Raw genomic sequence first — 18418 nt, forward strand, 5'->3', positions numbered from 1 at the left:
CTGAGGAAGAATTATTCTCTAACATCATTACACCTTCTCTTAAAGGTTCTAAGTGAGAGAGAGCCAAGTTATCGGGCACATTGGAAAGTTATTTGTTTTCTATTTTATGTAGGCCTCCTTACCCATAATAGCATCAACTGGCTTGATGAATTTTACTGTGCTTGAAAAGCTTTAGAGCTGATCCCAAAGGATCATCTTCTCTCAAAGAACAAAGATTTGGAATCCCCTAATTCTAATGGTTAGGACTCCGCATGGCAGAGGGCCTGGGTTCGATCCCTGGTTGGGGGACTAATATCCCACAAGCTGAATGGTGTGGGAAAAAAAAATGCTGCCATCAAGAATATTCTAATAATATGCTACAGCCTCAGAACTCCCATAAGAGTGGGGGGAATTTCAAAGAAGCTTCAAGCAGCAGTAACATCATTAAAAAGAGAACATATTTTTACATAAACAATAATCACTTGGATTTTTAAGTTTGGGAGTATTTGCAAAACACTGATAGTCTAACTTTGTAGTCACTTTTCACATAGTGCATAGTCCTTGACATTATCATTTTTCCCCCAGTTGTGAATTTCAGGATAGGACACTTGCCTAAACCCCAAGTGCCAAGAAATCTCACAACAGTTTTCAAAAGCCTCAAGTTCAGTTGCAGGAATAGAAGATTCAGCGATAAACCCATCTAATTTCCTAAATCTTCAGCCACAGAAAACATGGAAAGATGGTTTGCTCATTTTAGCAGTTTTCAACCACACAACTCTAACTTTTTAATGTTTAATTACTGGCTTTCCCCTGCCAAGATAAACGTGGCCGCCTGCATCCTGCATATGCCAAGGTCTGTTTCCAGGCTTGCTACATTTCAAACAGCACCTAGACTCTGCTCAGGAAAGGGCTTGGACCTACATAATTTCCAAGCTAATGAAATAGTATAGGCCGCATGAGAAAAATACAAAGGAGAACAAAGATTCAGAATGCCTAAAATCTTAGAACATCCCTCTCCCCTTTCTAAGATATTTCCTTCTTTCTCATAAGAATATGTTTTTATCATCATATATACTCTCTGGGAACATCATTCTCACCAACAGTCATTAAAATCAATGAATCACAATACCTTTCAAATCTTGGGAGGAAAACCTCTGTTTTCCTTCATATTAACTTTTAAATCTAATAGAAAGAGTTAAAATTTTATTCTACCAGAGTTACTAGATTGGAAAGGAATTGAAGAATACCACTAAAGGTGCATTTTTAAAGACTGATTTGTATTTTGTGAGTTAAATTTCATGAGTCATTCAGGCAAACATTGACAAAAATCAAATGGAAAGAAATTCCAGCATGGTTTGATCACAATGTAAAGTCTTTCCTCACAAAATAAATGAAAGTATCTGACTATGAATTCGTCAACACTCATTTTGCTAAATATAATGCATAATAAAATGTTTGCCTGAGGCAACCAAGTCCTCCAGCCACTCAAAGCCACTTTATACCCACTTCACATTTTGGATTATGTATTTGGTACTTGGGCATTCCTATTTATTTACCTTCCTAAAGAAAAAGCTTCCTTTCATTTGCATATTTAATAGAAACTAAGGACGAACCTACTAACAGAAGCAAACAGTCCTCCACCTGCATCCTGACAAGGTTTGCCAGAATTAAGTACAAGGAAACCACTGCACACTCACCCAGTTCCCTGGCCTCCAGCGCCCCCACTTACCTAGAAAGAGGACTGTGCCCAGCACCAGGGTGCCACCAACAAACACGACCAGGGCGATTCGAGTGCCTCTGTTGGCTGTCTTTCCGATCTCCATGCTGCTCCCTGTTTCTGCCTCCATCAGGACAGACAGAGAGGCCAGTCAAGAAGAAAGTCGCTTTTTGTGGTTTGGTGGCTGGTCTCAAGAGTCTGTTAGGCGTTGACATCCAAGGTTCTCATGCTCTTCTACTAATGGACAGGTTAAAAAAAAAAAAATCCCGTCAGGAAATGTCCTCTCGCCACCCTTTCTCAAATAATTCTTCACAAATGAAATGAAACCCAAAATATTGGTTGTTTTGCCTTTCCCCCTGACCAGACAAAACAAACAGTGGTTGCTTTATCTTGGTGCTCTCCCCCAGCAAAGTCCCTCTCTACCGACCGTTTGGCAGGCTCTTCTCTCAGGCGTTCCGAGTGTACATGTTTTACTATGTTGCTGAACAGATGTTTTAGCTATTTAAATGTATAGTCACTTGGGGAGGAAAACACAATTGTCTTTATCAAAACTGGATTCTCGTCAAACTCCCCCAAACCATGATAAGTTAGGTGGCAAGGATTCTTCGGACCCACTTCAAGATCTCAAAGCATCATATAATTCTTTTGCCATAAGCATTCTGCTCGCCTGAATTGTCTTCATCAAAGATATTCTTTCAGCGTGCAAGTCCCCTTTTAAAGCCTTCTAAGAGTTCCGGGGATATCCTGGAGCATTTTATTTTCGGAACTTTGTGTATGACGGCATGTGCCAAAAATCAGAGTCATAGCCCAGTGCGGTGCAAAGTAGCAATTAAGACAACCTACAGAGGCTGATGGTTTGGACTGGAACTTGTTTTTAAGGAAGAAGGAAAAGCACTTCCTTTCTGTGGTGCTAAGAATTGTAAAAAGGTGAATAAGTGTTCAAATTAAGCTTATTAGCAAGCACACAAGATATGGCAAGAGGGTTTTTCCTCGCGTGTTTTGATGAAAAGTACACCCGTGTATTTTGCCCTCCAGCCCCACCACCGGTTAGTTCGTTCTTGTGTTTTCATTAAGCCCCAGTCTCAGCAGGTTCCCCAAGATGAACTCAGAGGTTATTGATTTCACTGGAAAGACTGATTAATAACTGGTTCTTTGATTTCTTGGATTATACTAACAATTTAAGTGATAAAAATCTGCTTTCTTCACGGGGCAGGGCAACTGATATTTCAATGTTATTATTACACCTGATTAAGTTTTGCTGGAGGTCATACAACAGTTTGGAGTGGAGCTGAATTCAGCTACATCTGGTAACCAGGAGAGTGGTTTTCTTATACAAAACTTCTGCCTACTGCCTTAGGGGTTCATACGAAGGCTCTGCAGACAGTCCTGTAACACCTGTTACCTTACTTTCTGCTCATTGCATGCCCCCCCAAGCCAGAAAAGCACAAGCTTTTGCCCAAATTATGACATCATGGTATATTGTAGACACTATGTGCTCATCAACTGGTGGTTTATTTTGGTGTTACTGTTCCAATAACACATCCTAGCAGGCCTTTGACTTCTAGGATGGGATCCTCCCAAGAGTTTTGGGACTTGACTCCATAATCCTTCTTAGACTGAAAGCTCCATGAAGTCAGGAATCATATCTGTCAAGTTCAGTGCTGCAGCCCTATCAGCCACAGTCTCTGGCCTGCAACAGTGAAGGGAGAAATACAAGCAATGAAAATTATACCAGTCAGCTCCAGCCACTTACTCTTTAAAAACAGCTTCAGGAACCCCAGACACTAGTGTCTTTCAGCCTCCTGATTCCTTTTAGATGCTCAGATGGTAATAATACTTCACACGGATATAGCAGTTTCATATCACATTTTAACCCCATGGTAAACCTATATATGGGGCTTCCCTGGTGGCTCAGCAATAAAGAATCCACCTGCCAATGCAGGAGACCTGGGTTCGATCCGTGGGTTGGGAACATCCCCTAGAGAAGGAAATAGCAACCCATTCTAGTATTCTTGCCTGGAGAATCACATGGACGGAGGAGCCTGGTGGGCTACAGTCCACAGGGCTGCAAAAGAGTTGGATATGACTGAGTGACTAAACATTAACAACAAACCTTTATACTTGCTAGCAAAGGTATTTTTCTCTCTGTTTTGCCCCCAAGAATGCTGAGGTCCAAGGGCTGGCCTCTGGTGACATAGGGAAAGCTGGAAGTGGAAAGATAGCAAGGGGATCACTACCATCTCCTACGCACAGGGAAGAGGACACACTCAGAAAGGACACCAGGACCACACCTTCCCTTTCTCCTTCCTTCTACTTCCCTTTCTCCTTCCTTCTAATCTCCTCACACCTTTCCAGGTCCAGGCTGGTGATTGTGAGTTGACAACTGGAAGCCTTGGACTGGCAGTTTCCCCAAAGATGAGGGCAATTGGGACTTAGTCTGAAGCACACCTGTCCATCACATAACCACATGGATTCATTCCTGAACACTTGACTGCTCATTGAGAAGCCTTTAAACTCAAAAATAGTTCCATTACTTGTAACAGGAAAATTATGGCACATTTCATCCCAAATGAAGATATGCAAATGTAGATAGAAAAATGTATTAACTGAACAATGAAAATAGGTCTTTTCAAAATGTTGAAAATAAATAGTTCATATAATGTAATGAAGGTTTATTTTACCCACCAAAGGACTAAAGGAAGACATGAGAGTAGGTGGGGATTGGTAGAAGAAAGGGTACAGGTTAATCATTCATCATCAGGGGCATTCATCATTCTGTGCCATTGTCTGCACTAATTTTTCAACCTTTTCAGAGATGATTATTTTGCACTCAAACTGCACTTGAAAATAAAGTTGTAACACAGAAAAAAACCTTAGAGCAAAATAAATTCAAAGCACTGTGTACTCACAAGAGACAAAAGCAGGGATCTGCAAACTAGGGCACAAGGCCCACTGCCTGTTTTTGTAAATAAAGTTTTACTGGAACAAGGTCATGCCCATTTGTCAGTGTATCATCTATGATTGCTTTCATGCAATGAAGTCAAAGTTGAGTAGTTTTGTGACACAGATGGTATGTGAGGCTTAGAATACTCTCTGGCCCTTTAAAGTTTACCAGTTCCTGAACTAACTGCTGCCTCTTCACCTCACATACATGGCGCACATAAACAAAGCAAAATTGTCACTGCCCACACTTGACCTGCTTCTGAAAATCATTCTTGATATTCTGTAAATACAAGCTGTTGTGTCAAGGAAATTGGCCAATGTGTCTATGCCTGAAATTGTAATATTGAAGTTACAGCATATTGTTTAGTGTGTTTTGAGGTGAAAAGTCAGTATTCTGCTATTAAAATGAAGAGGGCTTTGTCAAAAAAATGTATACTTTCTAAATAGCTATAAAAATCAGTAAAGTAAAAAGTCAATGTGCAAGTGAGTCTATTAATAGTTGGGTCTGTACCAACTCAGTTGTTTCAGATAAGAAGCTCCAAGCGACTTCCCTGGTGGTCCAGTGGCTAAGACTACACTCCCAATGCAAGGGTCCATGTTCAAACGCTGGTCAGGGAACTAGATCCAGCATGACACAACTAAGATCTGGTGTAGCCAAATAAATATTTTTAAAAAGAAAAAGAAGCTCCAAGACTATCAGAAGCCTTAACTGGAATCAACTAATGAACCAACAGAAGTTTCTTGAGCTTTTCTCAGGTGCCCGACCCTCTGCAAGGCCTGTGAGGGAAGACAAAGAAGCTATGCCGGAGATTCCAGACTGGGAAACTGAGCTTGAGCAGGAAAATAAGCAAAACACATGGCAACTTAATTACAGAACACTACAGGCTAGCAAGTGTCTAGAGAAGTAGAAATCTATGAGCAGTAGATGTGTTGGGAAGACTTCCAGAAGGAGGACCTGCAAGACTGGACAGCTTAGGGAAAAAAGGAAGGCTTTCAAATAGGCCAGACCCCACCCCAAGAGGGGACTTGCCTGGGCATTCGCATCTCTGCCTACAGAACTCACAGGTGAGACTGTTTATCCAGAGACATGAATCTGGCAATCTCAGCCCAACCCCAGTGGCCTGGAAGACAACTGAGGCAAGTCTTTATGCTAGACATGAGTGCATCTGGCCATTACTTGGATGTTTGGGGTCTTCTGTTTCTGGCAGTAAAATCCCACGTGGGCCACAATTTCAGTGAGAGGGAAGGAAATGATTCAAATCCTGAAAAATGTACTCATCCATTCCCTGGAAGGAGGAGGGAGTGAGTGAAGGGAAAAGAGGGAGAGAGAAACACTGAAAACGCAGGGAGCTGTGGCGGGCTCTGTTATTTGTTGGCAGGTCCATCAGACTATGGAGGGTTCAAGATCCAGGCCTTCCACTAATGAGACTCATTACTTATATTATATCTGATCTGTTAAAACCTCTGTCTTAGCTAGGTGTTCTGTCTCCTTTTACAGATGAGGAAACTGAAGTTTGGAGCTAGTAAGTGATTTGCCATGGTCACAAAGCAGATATTTATCTTAGGGCCTGAGGGGTTTCAAATTCCAACCTCTTTACTCTGTGCCATGCTACCTGATAAATTTGTTTATCTACCTCAGGTAATTAGCACAGTTAGGTATAGCATGTCAAAATGACACTTGAGCTGAGGAAAAGCCATAAACTATGCTTCCTCTAATTCTCTTGTTTAAAAGACATGAGGTTTTATTTCCTTAACAGGAAAAGCAGCCATAATCTAATATGGGGGACAAAACTTTTGAGTTGGGGAACAAAAATAACAATACATAAAATATCTCCTGATTTCCTGCTGCTAGTAACTGAACGTTAGGAAAGATATATAAATTTGAAAGGTATCTAGCCATGAATTGTACTTGTTTACTTCTGAGCCTAAAGGGGGCTTTTTATTCCCTGATTTTCTCACCTCCTGGGCCATACATCTTCTATTTCTTCAGGATGCCCCCACTTTATGCATATTATCATTGGTCCTTCCAGCAGTTCTAGGATACAGGAATCTTTTCCCAGGTTTTACAGAAAACGACACTGAAGCTGGCAGAGGATAAGTAATATTCCCAAGGTCACCTGGTGGGTAAAGGACAGGGCCCAGTTGGAACTCATATCTACGTGGCTCCTGTTTTGAGAGGTACCCAGGATTCGTTCTAAACAGGCATGATAAAATGACAGACACAAAGACAGGCTTCAAAAGAAGAGTATTAGTTTTCAAGAGGAAGGTGTCAGCTACAAATTGGCACTTACCAAGAGCACTGCCAATGACTGAACAACAAAGGCATTTGCCATCTGCATCTACAGAGACTGAACCCCATGCTGCTATACCTGTTGACCTTCAACAATCCCTGAGGGAGTTCAGGGTGGAGTGAGGCACTCTGTGTTCTATGGAACCTGGTGGGACAGGTCCTCAGATAGTTGGATGTTTTTAGGAACAGATTTTATGATCTCAATCCTTGCATCTAGAGAAGCACTAAATCCCTTCATGGTGACATCACATCCTCATGACTAACAAGAAAGCTTTTGTAAAATGAGTGCTTAATGGTACTGAACTCCCTTCACCAAAATCTTATATATTGACCTTCCCCCACTGCCACTTTGGAGCAGTCTCTTGGAGCTATCTGAGATGCTGTGTCCTGGGCTGCGGTCCTCATGTTGCCCCAAATAAAACTTAACTTGCAACTCTCAAGTTGTGCATCTTTTTAGGTTGACAAAGGGACATGGGGAAGCACCAGGGTTGGTCGGACAGCAAGAGGGGAGAGGGGAAAGTATGAGCAAAAGGGAAGAAATGGGCAAGCCTGGGTAAGTAACTGAACAGGTTTAGAATGTGAATAATTTCAGCAGGCTCTGGTCTACCAGAGCGGTCTCCAGTTGCCCAGTACCTAGCCCTGGGATGATCAGGGCAGGGGGATACGGTCCTGGACACTGCATAAGCCTGATCAAAAGAGGCAGGTTGGGGGCATGGACTTAGGATTGGTTGCTTTGCATTTCAGAGGCAAGGTATAAGGCAAGTCACTCACTATTAGCTAAACCTTCGAGGGGCCACCCCACTGCTTCCAAAAGGCCTGAAGATGTCAAAAATCATAAAATATAGAAAAGAACAAGATTAATGTCTACAAAACCCATGAGATTTTTTTTTTCCAGAGCACTCTACTGCATAAAATTTCTATTAAAACGTAGTGACTATTCATCCAACTAGTACTTACCTACTACATCCTCAAATTGATCAGGCCCATCCTGACCCCTCAGTTAGACTACTAACATCTTTAAATATAGCCAACTGTTCAAGGATAGCTTACTCAGATCTGTTTCTGAAGGCAAGAGGCATATAGAGAAGCAAGGCACGAGAATCTTCTAGAGGGCTAGGCTCTATCCCTAGGGTATCTGATCCAGTAGGTTGGAAATCTGCATTTCTAACAAGCTCATGCGTGCATTCATGCTAAGTTGCCTCAGTCGTGTCTGACTCTTTGTGACCCTATGGACTATTGCCCACCAGGCTCCCCTGTCCACATGATTCACAAGTCAAGAATACTGGAGTGGGTTGCTGTACCCTCCTCCAGGGAAAAAGCTCCTAGGTGATGCTACTACTGCTGGTCTGAGGACCACATTTTGAGAACCAGTGGCTTAGAGAAACCACTGAATCTCTTTACAGTGTAGTAAGGTAAACTCAAGAACTAGCAAAACTAAACATTAAACTTATGTACTGAAACCAAGGATGACATTCAGAATATCTAACAACCAGTATGGCATGGCATTCACCAGGGGCTGGGGCCAGTCTCACTGGCCCCTGCTGTGGCAAGCTGTTGCCATTTCGTTAAATGAACAGTTGTGAAGTAGAGCACAGGGTACCGGATGGTGATCCTTTTTCAACAAAAGACCACAAGAGGAAGTACAGGGCACACCACACTGGAAGGTGAAGGCAGAGTGCAGACAAAGAGGTGCGACCTGGGGCACAGGCCTCTCTTAGCGTCCTGGGGTGGAGTGCTTTGGGGTTCCCGAGTAAGGCCAGACGGATCAATTCAAAGCAAAAAGAGGACTGTGGTCAGCTCCACAGGGGTCTTATCTAAGAGTCAACCAAGGGGGCTGAATCTGGGAGCAGGGGAAACAATCACAAGGGCTGCTGTGGGCTGTTCTCTAGGACAGCAGTCCCCAACCTTTCAGGCATCAGGGATGGATTTCGTGGGACACAGTTTTTCCATGGACCAGGGGTGAGGGGATGGTTTTGGGAGGATTTGGCACCCCACTCCAGTACTTTGCCTAGAAAATCCCATGGATGGAGGAGCCTGGTAGGCTGCAGTCCATGGGGTCACCGAGGGTCGGACACGACTGAGCAACTTCACTTTCACTTTTCACTTTCATGCATTGGAGAAGGAAATGGCAGCCCACTCCAGTGTTCTTACCTGGAGAATCCCAGGGACAGGGGAGCCTGGTGGCTGCCATCTCTGGGGTCGCACAGAGTCGGACACGACTGAAGCGACTTAGCAGCAGCTGAGCAAGTGCATTACATTGACTGTGCACTTTAACCTAACGCCGCTGCTGATCTGATAGGAGGTACCGGACCATGGCCTGGAGGTGGGGGACCCCTGATCTAGGACATGCACTTGTAAGAGATGCGAGTTTCAGTTCAAGGTCCCCATAGGCCGCTTGGCCAAACAAAATGGATGCCGAGGCAGCAACACCAGGGAATAAGCAGCTTAGCAGGCACAACGTCTAGTTGCTGGATCTCGAGGGTCCCAGGAGCAGGGTGGGGTAGATGAGGCTGCAGGGGGCCCAGAGCTGCAGCCAGCCACAGCAAAGTAAGGAGGGGCTTCAATATTTAACAACAGCTGCAGCCACAAGGGTATGAACCAACTGAATTGCAGTCCTGAGTCAAATTTCAAGTGGACTTTTGATGATACTTAAAACTCTTCAGTGGCTGCCAGTGGCTTTTAGGAAAATGTCAAAATGCTTCATGTGGAGGTCCTACGTGATTGAACCCATGCCATCTTCACTGGACCGACAGCTCCTCATCTTACACCCTACACACCAATCATTCTAAACCTCTTCAAGTTTCCAAACATGCTAAACTTCACCTAGCCTCTGTGTCTTAGAAAAGATTTCTCCTTTTGCCTAGAAAATCATTTCCTCAGGAAAACTCAGATTCATCTTCTAAGATTCAGCTCAAACTTTGCATCCTCAGGAAGTCCTCCTAGACCCCTCTTCCTCTCAAGGTCACAGGCAACCTGTCATATCATTCAGATTCTATTACGATCATCTCTAGAGGAATTCACCACATTAGACGACATGTAAGGTGAATGTAGGCTTCCCAGGAGGCTCAGTGGTAAAGAATCCACCTGCCAAGTGGGAGATGAGGGTTTGATCCCTTGGTCGGGAAGATCCCCTGGAGGAGGAAATGGCAACCCACTCCAGTATTCTTGCCTGGAGAATTCCATAGGCAGAGGAGCCTGGTGGGCTACAGTCCATAGGGTCCCAAAGAGTCAGACATAACTGAGCAACTAAACAACAATAAGGTGAATACAGGCATTTATTATTTATTATTTATAATACAGGTATTTACAGGTGAATACATCAATTTTAAGAGGGGCTTTTTGCAAGCTTTAATGTCTCTAGAAGTAGGGTGTACCTTACAACTGGTGGTGTGGTGTAAGTTGACAGTTTGTCTTTCTTAATGGTACACAGTATTGTGGTACATCTTCAATCAACTGTATTTTAGATTCAATGAAATAAGCTTTTCTCCTTCCCGTATCCACATCCTGTGCAATACTGTGCATGGAGGATATGCTTTGACTCTCGGCCCCACTCAGACCTTCTGGCATGTTTAATGTGAGGCCCACCAGCTCACTTGCCAAGCTCCCTTGCCAGTAGGGATATCCGTGGGCCATTGGAGAGCAGCAGGTTGGTAGAAGCCTCCTGTGGTTTTTGCTTGCTGCCCCTGGTTCTGCCCTTGGCTCCAGCAGGAGCAGGGCCAGAGGTGACAGCAGCAGCAGTGTGTGGGACTGTGCCTCCTGGAGTCCCACTTAGCAGCAGCCACCACGGGGTGAGTGTGCTCAGGGTCGGCTCCTTTCCCCCTTAGGTGGCAGTAGCAGCAGCAGCTTTCTGCAGTTACTGAACTCTGGGTAGCATCACCCCCTCTTCACTCCTTCTGCCAGTTGGTTCCAGTTGGAACCAATTCCCAGCATTAAATACACTCTGTTTGAAATACCCAGAGTGAAGGAAAGAGCCTCATCTCTCAGGGTCTCAATTTTGCCATCTGACAAATGGAGATAATAATAGTCTATCTCGTATAGGGTGTTTTGTTTCTTTTTAAGATGAGGAGCTTAAAACAGTGCCTGAAGAAATGTTAGGCATTATTATTGCTGTGCTTCTCAGTATTCTGTATGTTTTGTCACCCACAGATATACCTGTAGATGTTTCCTATTGTTCCTTTTTTCAATTCTTATTCAGGACTATCTATGCCTATTCAGACAGGTTTGTTCGAGGAGGGGAGGAGGAAGGAAGGATGAAAGAATGGAATGGAAAATACAAGAAGGAAAAGGAAAGGGAATGGAACCAAAGTGGGGAGGGGAGGGGAGAGGTGGGAGGGGAGGGACAGAAAGTGAGGGGACCAATGCAGGGAAGACAGCGAGGGCTCAGGCGGCAGCTACTTCCCAAGAAGCATAGAGTGATTTGCTTACCAGCAGACCATCAGCCTGGCTCCCTTCCTCATCCATGATCTCAGAGTCACACCAACTCCCGCTCTTCCCCAACACAAGATACACAAATCAGTCTGCCAAAGGCAGCGCTAATGATTTTCTCTCTGCCTGGAAGCTATGTCAAAATGGAGCTTTTCCTTCACATACCAATACATATAGAAAATGCACAAAGCAATAAGACAGATCACCCAAGAGAAAAAGTGGACCAAAGACTTGAACAGACACTTCAAAAGGAGGTTACCCAAGGAACTGATAAATACGTGAAAAGGGGCTCAACTTCATTAGTCCTGAAGGAAATGCAAATTGAAACCACAACAATGTCCCTCTTCTCTGGTCTCTTCTCTCCACCACAGACCCTGGTGGTCAGAGCATCCAGGTGAGAACACACACCTGTCTGCTTCCTCTTTGAGCTGCTTGAGGGCTGAGATCATGATCTGGACATCTTTTCACCCCAGGACCAGAAGGAGGAAGCAATAAAAATTGCAGGTTGAACACAACTGAAATCCCAATGAGATGACAGAAGTCAGCATGAAAAGACGAGATTCAGAATGTGATTTTGCAGCTGGATGAAGAAAACGGACTAGAGAGGAGAAACAGCAGAGCCGTTCTCTGAAGTTACTAGAAACAATCAAGGACAAGAGGCAAACCACTTCTTTCAAGACAGTGGCCAACATGTCTGTTCATGTCTCCTCTGCTATAACTCACCATTGGATTCCTTAAGGTTAAGTGCTCTCTGGGTGCACTGAGCCCGGTTTTTTATCAGAAGAAGACATATCCCTGTTCTCTAGAACTTTCTGTCAATAGAATTTTCAGTGGGGAAAAAAAAAAAATGTTGGGTGCACACGTCTCCTACAAATGGAGAAAAGGAACTAAGATGAGATTTTGACATTTCAACTGATTTTTAGCTTTGTAATGCATTTGAAAGTCTTTTACTCCAAAAAGAGCTCGCTTGACAGAATATTTGCCATTATCCCCAAACATAATGAGTACTCACTGTCCGTATTTTTAAAAAATTATAATACATTTCCTCAAGCTCATTTCTACATTAAATTGTGAGACAAGAGCACAAATGCAGATCTATGCACATGTCATTTAAAGCCAGAAACCAGGCTGCAAACTGTTAAATCAAGTATTTATATTCTAGACTCCTAGTTCAGTTCAGTCACTCAGTCGTGTTCAACTCTTTGCGACCCCATGGACTATAGCACGCCAGGCCTCCCTGTCCATCACCAACTCCTGGAGCTTGCTCAAACTCACATCCTTCGAGTTGGTGATGCCATCCAACCATCTCATCCTCTGTCTGGACTCCTAACTTGTAAATATAACTCTTAGCCACCTGGAAACCCACGTTCCAATCAAGATCCACAAGTTCTGTGACATTCCATGTAAAACCATGTTGGCACCCCCTTTTCTCTGCTCCCTTCCCCTAGCCCAGCAGCCCCCTGGGTGTAGGCAGTCTTCCATCATCCATCAGGCTCTGGGATGATAAACCGAGGAGACCCCTATGGGCCCTGGAAGTGGATGCTGAGCAGTTTGAACAGGAACTTTCAAGTCTCAGGGATACAAACTGTGTTCTAGAAGAGGACAGAGGTGCAGCCCCCGGCACTTTGGGCCTGTCTCTGGTGGCGAGAGGCACAACTGGAGGAGAGCCAGAGGGAAACCCTCTTGAAAGCACAACCCAGGGCAGGTCCCCTCTTTACCAGTTCCCAGGGAAAAAACGTAGCCCTTATCACACAGCCTACAATTTAAATCCTTTCACATCCAACCTATCCCAATAGATTTAAACTATAAGAATTTTTTTTTAAAGAAGAGAAATATAGAGCTCAGGTGTTGGGAATGATCTACCTACTGCAACTGAGGGCCTTGACAGCTAAAGCCAAAAGGAAAAGACCTCAGTTAGATGTTCGTAAATAATGTATGCAAGTTCATTTGTTTAAGTAGACAGTGTTTTTCAATGTGTCAAATTCTAGGAACATTTTATTGTGTCAGTATTGTATAAAATTCATCAGGTGATATATGAATTTCAAAAATGTAATACATTATACCAAGAGGAAAGATCATTTGTCTTCCTAAGGAGGTGATAAATACGACATTACACAGTAGACTGCCTTGCTGATATTATTAGCCATGAATTCCACTTGGAATTTACTGCTCATCTCAAAGGCTTAGCATTATTTAACTGTAATAACTCTCAATCGTAACCAGTCAGACGATCGATTCAGTTTAATCACTGATGTTCCTGTAATGGTGAAACGCTGGATTATTTTTGTTTGAAGCTAGCACACCAAGTCCCGTGGTATGGTATAATTAAGAACAACTGTTTACTTTTTCTTAAATTCAACACCCCTCACCCCCACCTCAAAAGCTAGACATTAAAGTACTAAATATAATGATCTTGGTAAACCAAATTGCTAGGTTCCTGGCAGCCCTTCCCTGCTGTTTCCCTTAAACATTTCTATCTGAAATGATGATGAATAAAAAAAGAAAAAGAAAGAAACCTGGAAAATATACAGCTATCCCTTCACTGTATCGTCCACCTAACCATCAGAGTTTCCGTTCCGGTGCTAAAAAACACTCCCTCCCTCCTTCCTCCGTCCCTTTCAGACCATTTTAGATTGTTACTTGCATTGTTTCAAATGTCCACGGGGCACTCGCAAGATCCAGAGACACCAGCCCATTATTTTATGTCTGTGAGTTAGTCTTCCCAAGCAGACTGGGAGACAGTTTTGAGGGTCTTCAATCATCTTGGTTTGCTAGGTACTCCACGAGGGCCTGATCCATGGAAGTACCCTAATGTTACTGAATAAACAAACGATCACCTTGTTGCCCTCCTGAACTACACGGTATTGAGAGTTATTCTGGCATAAAGAGTATCAGAATCAGTTCCCCACTGAAGTGAGTTAACCCAGTGCATCACCACTATAAAGTTTAGAATTTAACATTAGAAAGTCTCACTATAAGATCCTGGATGAGTTCATTGAAATCCCACCAGGTAGGGAATGATATACAGATAACTCTCAGAACTTAGTGGCAAAGACAAAGACTGATGCAACATGCCCTTGTGAAATCTTTTTCAAGTGTACTTTGTTTCAATTATATTTTATAATCATCAGGAGACTAGCTTCGGCTATGCTTTAAGAACACTGCACTTAATCCAAGCTTATTTTTCAGAGGCAAAATTGAAAATACATTAGATCCTGGAAATGCTTAGAATGGAATCATTCTGAGCAGCACTGCAGTAACTGGTCAACACAATCTGGCAGCTGATGCCTTCCATCTCCTCTACTTTCAGCTATCCTCTTTTTTTTCTTCTTTTGGCTTGTGAGATCTTAGTTCTCCAACCAGGGACGGAGCCTGTGCCCCCTGCAGTGGAAGTGCAGAGTTCTAAACAATGGAGCACCAGGAAATTCCCACAGCTATTCTCTTTTAAACGTGTTTTAAAACTGTCAGCAGCCTCTGATCTCCTTTGGGAATAGACAGGTTATCAAGTATGAATAAAGGCCTTAACACATTTACAAGCATTTGAATTCTTCCCAAGATGCAGCTTCTTTTTGGTAGATTTCATTATTAAGTTTGTTCTCTCCACAAACGTAATAATCTCAGGTATAACTACCACATTTGATAAAATACTTTATTCAGAGCATCTTTGGTAATTTGCTATAATCCAGTTATTTAGCTTATAACCGGCCCCACATAACTTACCTGTTCATTTATATGTTTAACATTTAAAAATAAATTGTATAGTGGACCATCATAAAAAAATTCATCTAGACTCTGCTCAACATATTTTTCCTTTTGGAAATATTCTAGAATGAAATACAATCCACTGGCATTCTGTGGCCATCTGTATATCTTTTTAAAGTACATTTCTGGCATAGCCCCACCAACTATCACTTTCTCAAAGTCCAAAAAAGCTGTTGGACCAAGAGACAGGCTTATGAATAAACGAATAACTTAATGCATTTCAAATCACTGGAGAATGAATAGACAATTTAATCAAGGGTACTGGGACAAGCAGTGACCACAATGGAAAAAAATAACTTCACAATTCATAGCATACCAAAAACACAAAACCAAAACAAAAAACCCTCCTCACATCCTACAAAAAAAAAAGGGGGGTGGGGAATGCCAGATGAATGAAAGACCTAATTATGAAAAGCAAAAATTAAAACACTGGAAAAAATGTATATATATGAGAAAATCAAACTAGGGAAATGTTTCTTTTAAAAAATACAATAAACAGAAACCATAAAGGAAAGAGACTGACAAATTTTACTGCACTCAAATAAAAAATGTGCATCAGAAAATACCATTAATAAACAAAAAGACCAAGCATAGCCAAAGCTAGTCTCCTGATGATTATAACATGTAATTAAAAACAAAGGGCACCTTAAAAGATTTGACAAGGGCAGATTGAGAGTAGATGCTTATAATAATATAAACAATACAGGATTATTATCTCAAAGATGTAAGCATAATACATCAATAAGAAAATAAAAACCCAATAGCCAATGGACAGAAGAGAGACATTTTTCTAAAGAGGGAACATTGGCTCGACAATTAACTTATAAAAATGTGCCCAACTTCATTCCTAATCAGGTGAATGAAAATATAAATCACAGTAAATTACCAGTTCACACCTCCAGACTGGCAAAAACTTAAAAGTCTAATACAGCCAAGTCCTGGCAATGAAGCAACTCCCATGCCCTGGTTGTGTGTAAACGGGGACCCCAGCTTGGAAAGCAATTTGGCAGCATCTAATAAAGCTGAAGCCTGGAGAAGCAAACATGGGAATGTTCCATCATCTGATTTCTTTTAAAAGCGGCGGAAGCTTAATATAGGGGGCAGTTTGGTTGTATTAGCGTAAATTCTGATTTTGCAGAATTCATTTCTGAAACCTGATACTTGCTAGTAAATAATAAAAGCTACCATTTGAGCACTTAGTCTGTACCAGGCACCACTCTGAGCATGGATTCTTTTATTTGATCCTCCTGATGATCCAGAAAAAGGTTGCTGTAGACTGAAAGTTTACATGCCCCTGCCCCCCACCGAGTCCATGTTGAAATCCTAATCCCCAGTGAGATGGTATGAGGAGGTGAGGCCCTTGGGAGGTGACTAGGTCACAAGGGTAAAGCCCCCATGAATAGGATTAGTGCCCTTATAAAACAGACTCTGGAGAGCTCCCTTAACCCATCTGCCACATGAAGGCACAGAATGAAGACAGTCGTCAATAAAGAAGAGGGTCTTCACCAGATGCCAAACATGCTGGCACAACATCTAGGCTTCACAGATTCCAGCAGCGTGAGAAATACCAACAGGGTCTACTGCAGCACATGGAACTCAGTGTTATGTGGCAGCCTGGATGGGAGGGGGATTTCAGGGAGAATGGATACATATATCCATTCATCCATGTATATGTATGGCTGAGTCCCTTTGCTGTCCATCTGAAACTACCACAACATTGTTAATCAGCTATACTCCAATACAAAATAGTTGTTTTTTAAAAAAAAAAGGATTAAAGAATAAAAAATAAAAGGAAAAAAGAAGTATGAGAAATAAATTTCTGTTGTTTATATGTCACCCAGTTCATGGTATTATTGAAAAGTGAAAGAAGTCGCTCAGTCGTGTCCGAGTCTTTGTGACCCCATGGACTGTAGCCTATCAGGCTCCTCCGTCCATGGGATTTTCCAGGCAAGAGTGCTGGAGTGGATTGCCATTTCCTTCTCCAGGGGATCTTCCTGACCCAGGAATCGAACCCAGGTCTCCTGCATTGCAGGCAGATGCTTTACCGTCTGAGCCACCAGGGAAGCCCCTGGTATTATTATACCAGCACAAATGGAAAAAGACAAAACAGTCGTTATTATCACTATTTCACAGATGCACAGAGAGCCAAGGTCTCAGAGCCAGGACATGACAGAGCTAGGATATGAATCCAGTGGTCTGGGTCCACTTTTACATCCTGCATCCCATGAGTAAATAGTATTTGCAGGAGTTGGCATGGCTTGTCCTGAATGTGATGAGTAAACTGTAACATCACTAAGTATGTGTGAAGCACTACCAACTTTATGCCTGGAAAATTAGTATGGTTTCCCAAGTCAACCTTGTAATACACTAAAATCAAGGAGAGAAGGAAGAATGCTTCTAACGTTTGACTTCCATGTTCAAGGAGAAAATAGAGTTCAGTCTTGTGTTTTTAGGCTCCCTAATTACCAGAAGAGTATGTTCTCCAAGGCAAGTACTCTTGCCTGGAAAATCCCATGGACAGAGGAGCCTGGTAGGCTGCAGTCCATGGGGTCACTGAGGGTCGGACTTCACTTTCACATTTCACTTTCATGCATTGGAGAAGGAAATGGCAACCCACTCCAGTGTTCTTGCCTGGAGAATCCCAGGGACGGGGGAGCCTGGTGGGCTGCCGTCTGTGGGGTCACACCGAGTCTGACATGACTGAAGCAACTTAGCAGCAGCATGTTCTCCAAATGGCACTTTGCCTAAGTTTCCAAAACAATGTTCATTCCAGGAAGCCACAGACTCTGACATCTCATCCCAATGTAGGGTGTCTGGGAAATTCACAGTATTATTTTGCTTACGAGGTACCTATTAGTGCATTTGATTATTTGCTTCAAAGACTTTAGTTATTAGACTTTGCTAATAGGACATCATCTCTGGTCTGAATAAGAAAAAAAATATGAAAACTTCCATTATTGAGAGAGACCACTGACAGAATTTAAATAAATCCATACATTACATTAGATTGTAACAAAGTTAAGTTTCTTGGTTTTTATCATTGTATCCTGGTTATGAAAGTGAATGTCCTTGTTCTTAGACAATAGTTAGTGAGGTATTTAGGAGTTAAGGGACATCATGCCTGCAATTTACTCTTAAATAGTTCAGAACAGAAGTTATAATAATAATAAAATCCTAAAAAGAGAGATGCCATATGATCCAACAATCCCACTCAATATACTCAGACAAAACTATAATTCAAAAGGATACATGCACACCTATTCTCATGGCAGCAGTATGTACAATAGCCAAGACATGGAAAT

The 18418-nt window shown here is 42.5% G+C and overlaps 1 protein-coding gene across 5 annotated transcripts in view; it reads right to left on the reverse strand.

Annotated features, from left to right (window-relative positions):
- Window positions 1–18418, reverse strand: part of PHEX (phosphate regulating endopeptidase X-linked) — a 227582-nt gene that overhangs the window by 202868 nt on the left and 6296 nt on the right. For 3 of the 5 annotated variants that reach the window (XM_055565586.1, XM_055565589.1, XM_055565590.1), the window contains exon 2: window positions 1709–1933. In XM_055565586.1, the coding sequence (XP_055421561.1) occupies window positions 1709–1826 (118 nt within the window). In that variant the 5' untranslated portion in view covers window positions 1827–1933. Of the gene's footprint in view, window positions 1–1708; window positions 1934–6598; window positions 6700–18418 lie in introns of those variants that run through there. The other 2 variants (XM_055565588.1, XM_055565587.1) reach the window with 2 other exon arrangements.

The sequence above is a fragment of the Bubalus kerabau genome, chromosome X (genome assembly GCF_029407905.1).
Source record: "Bubalus kerabau isolate K-KA32 ecotype Philippines breed swamp buffalo chromosome X, PCC_UOA_SB_1v2, whole genome shotgun sequence".
Taxonomy (NCBI): domain Eukaryota; kingdom Metazoa; phylum Chordata; class Mammalia; order Artiodactyla; family Bovidae; genus Bubalus; species Bubalus kerabau.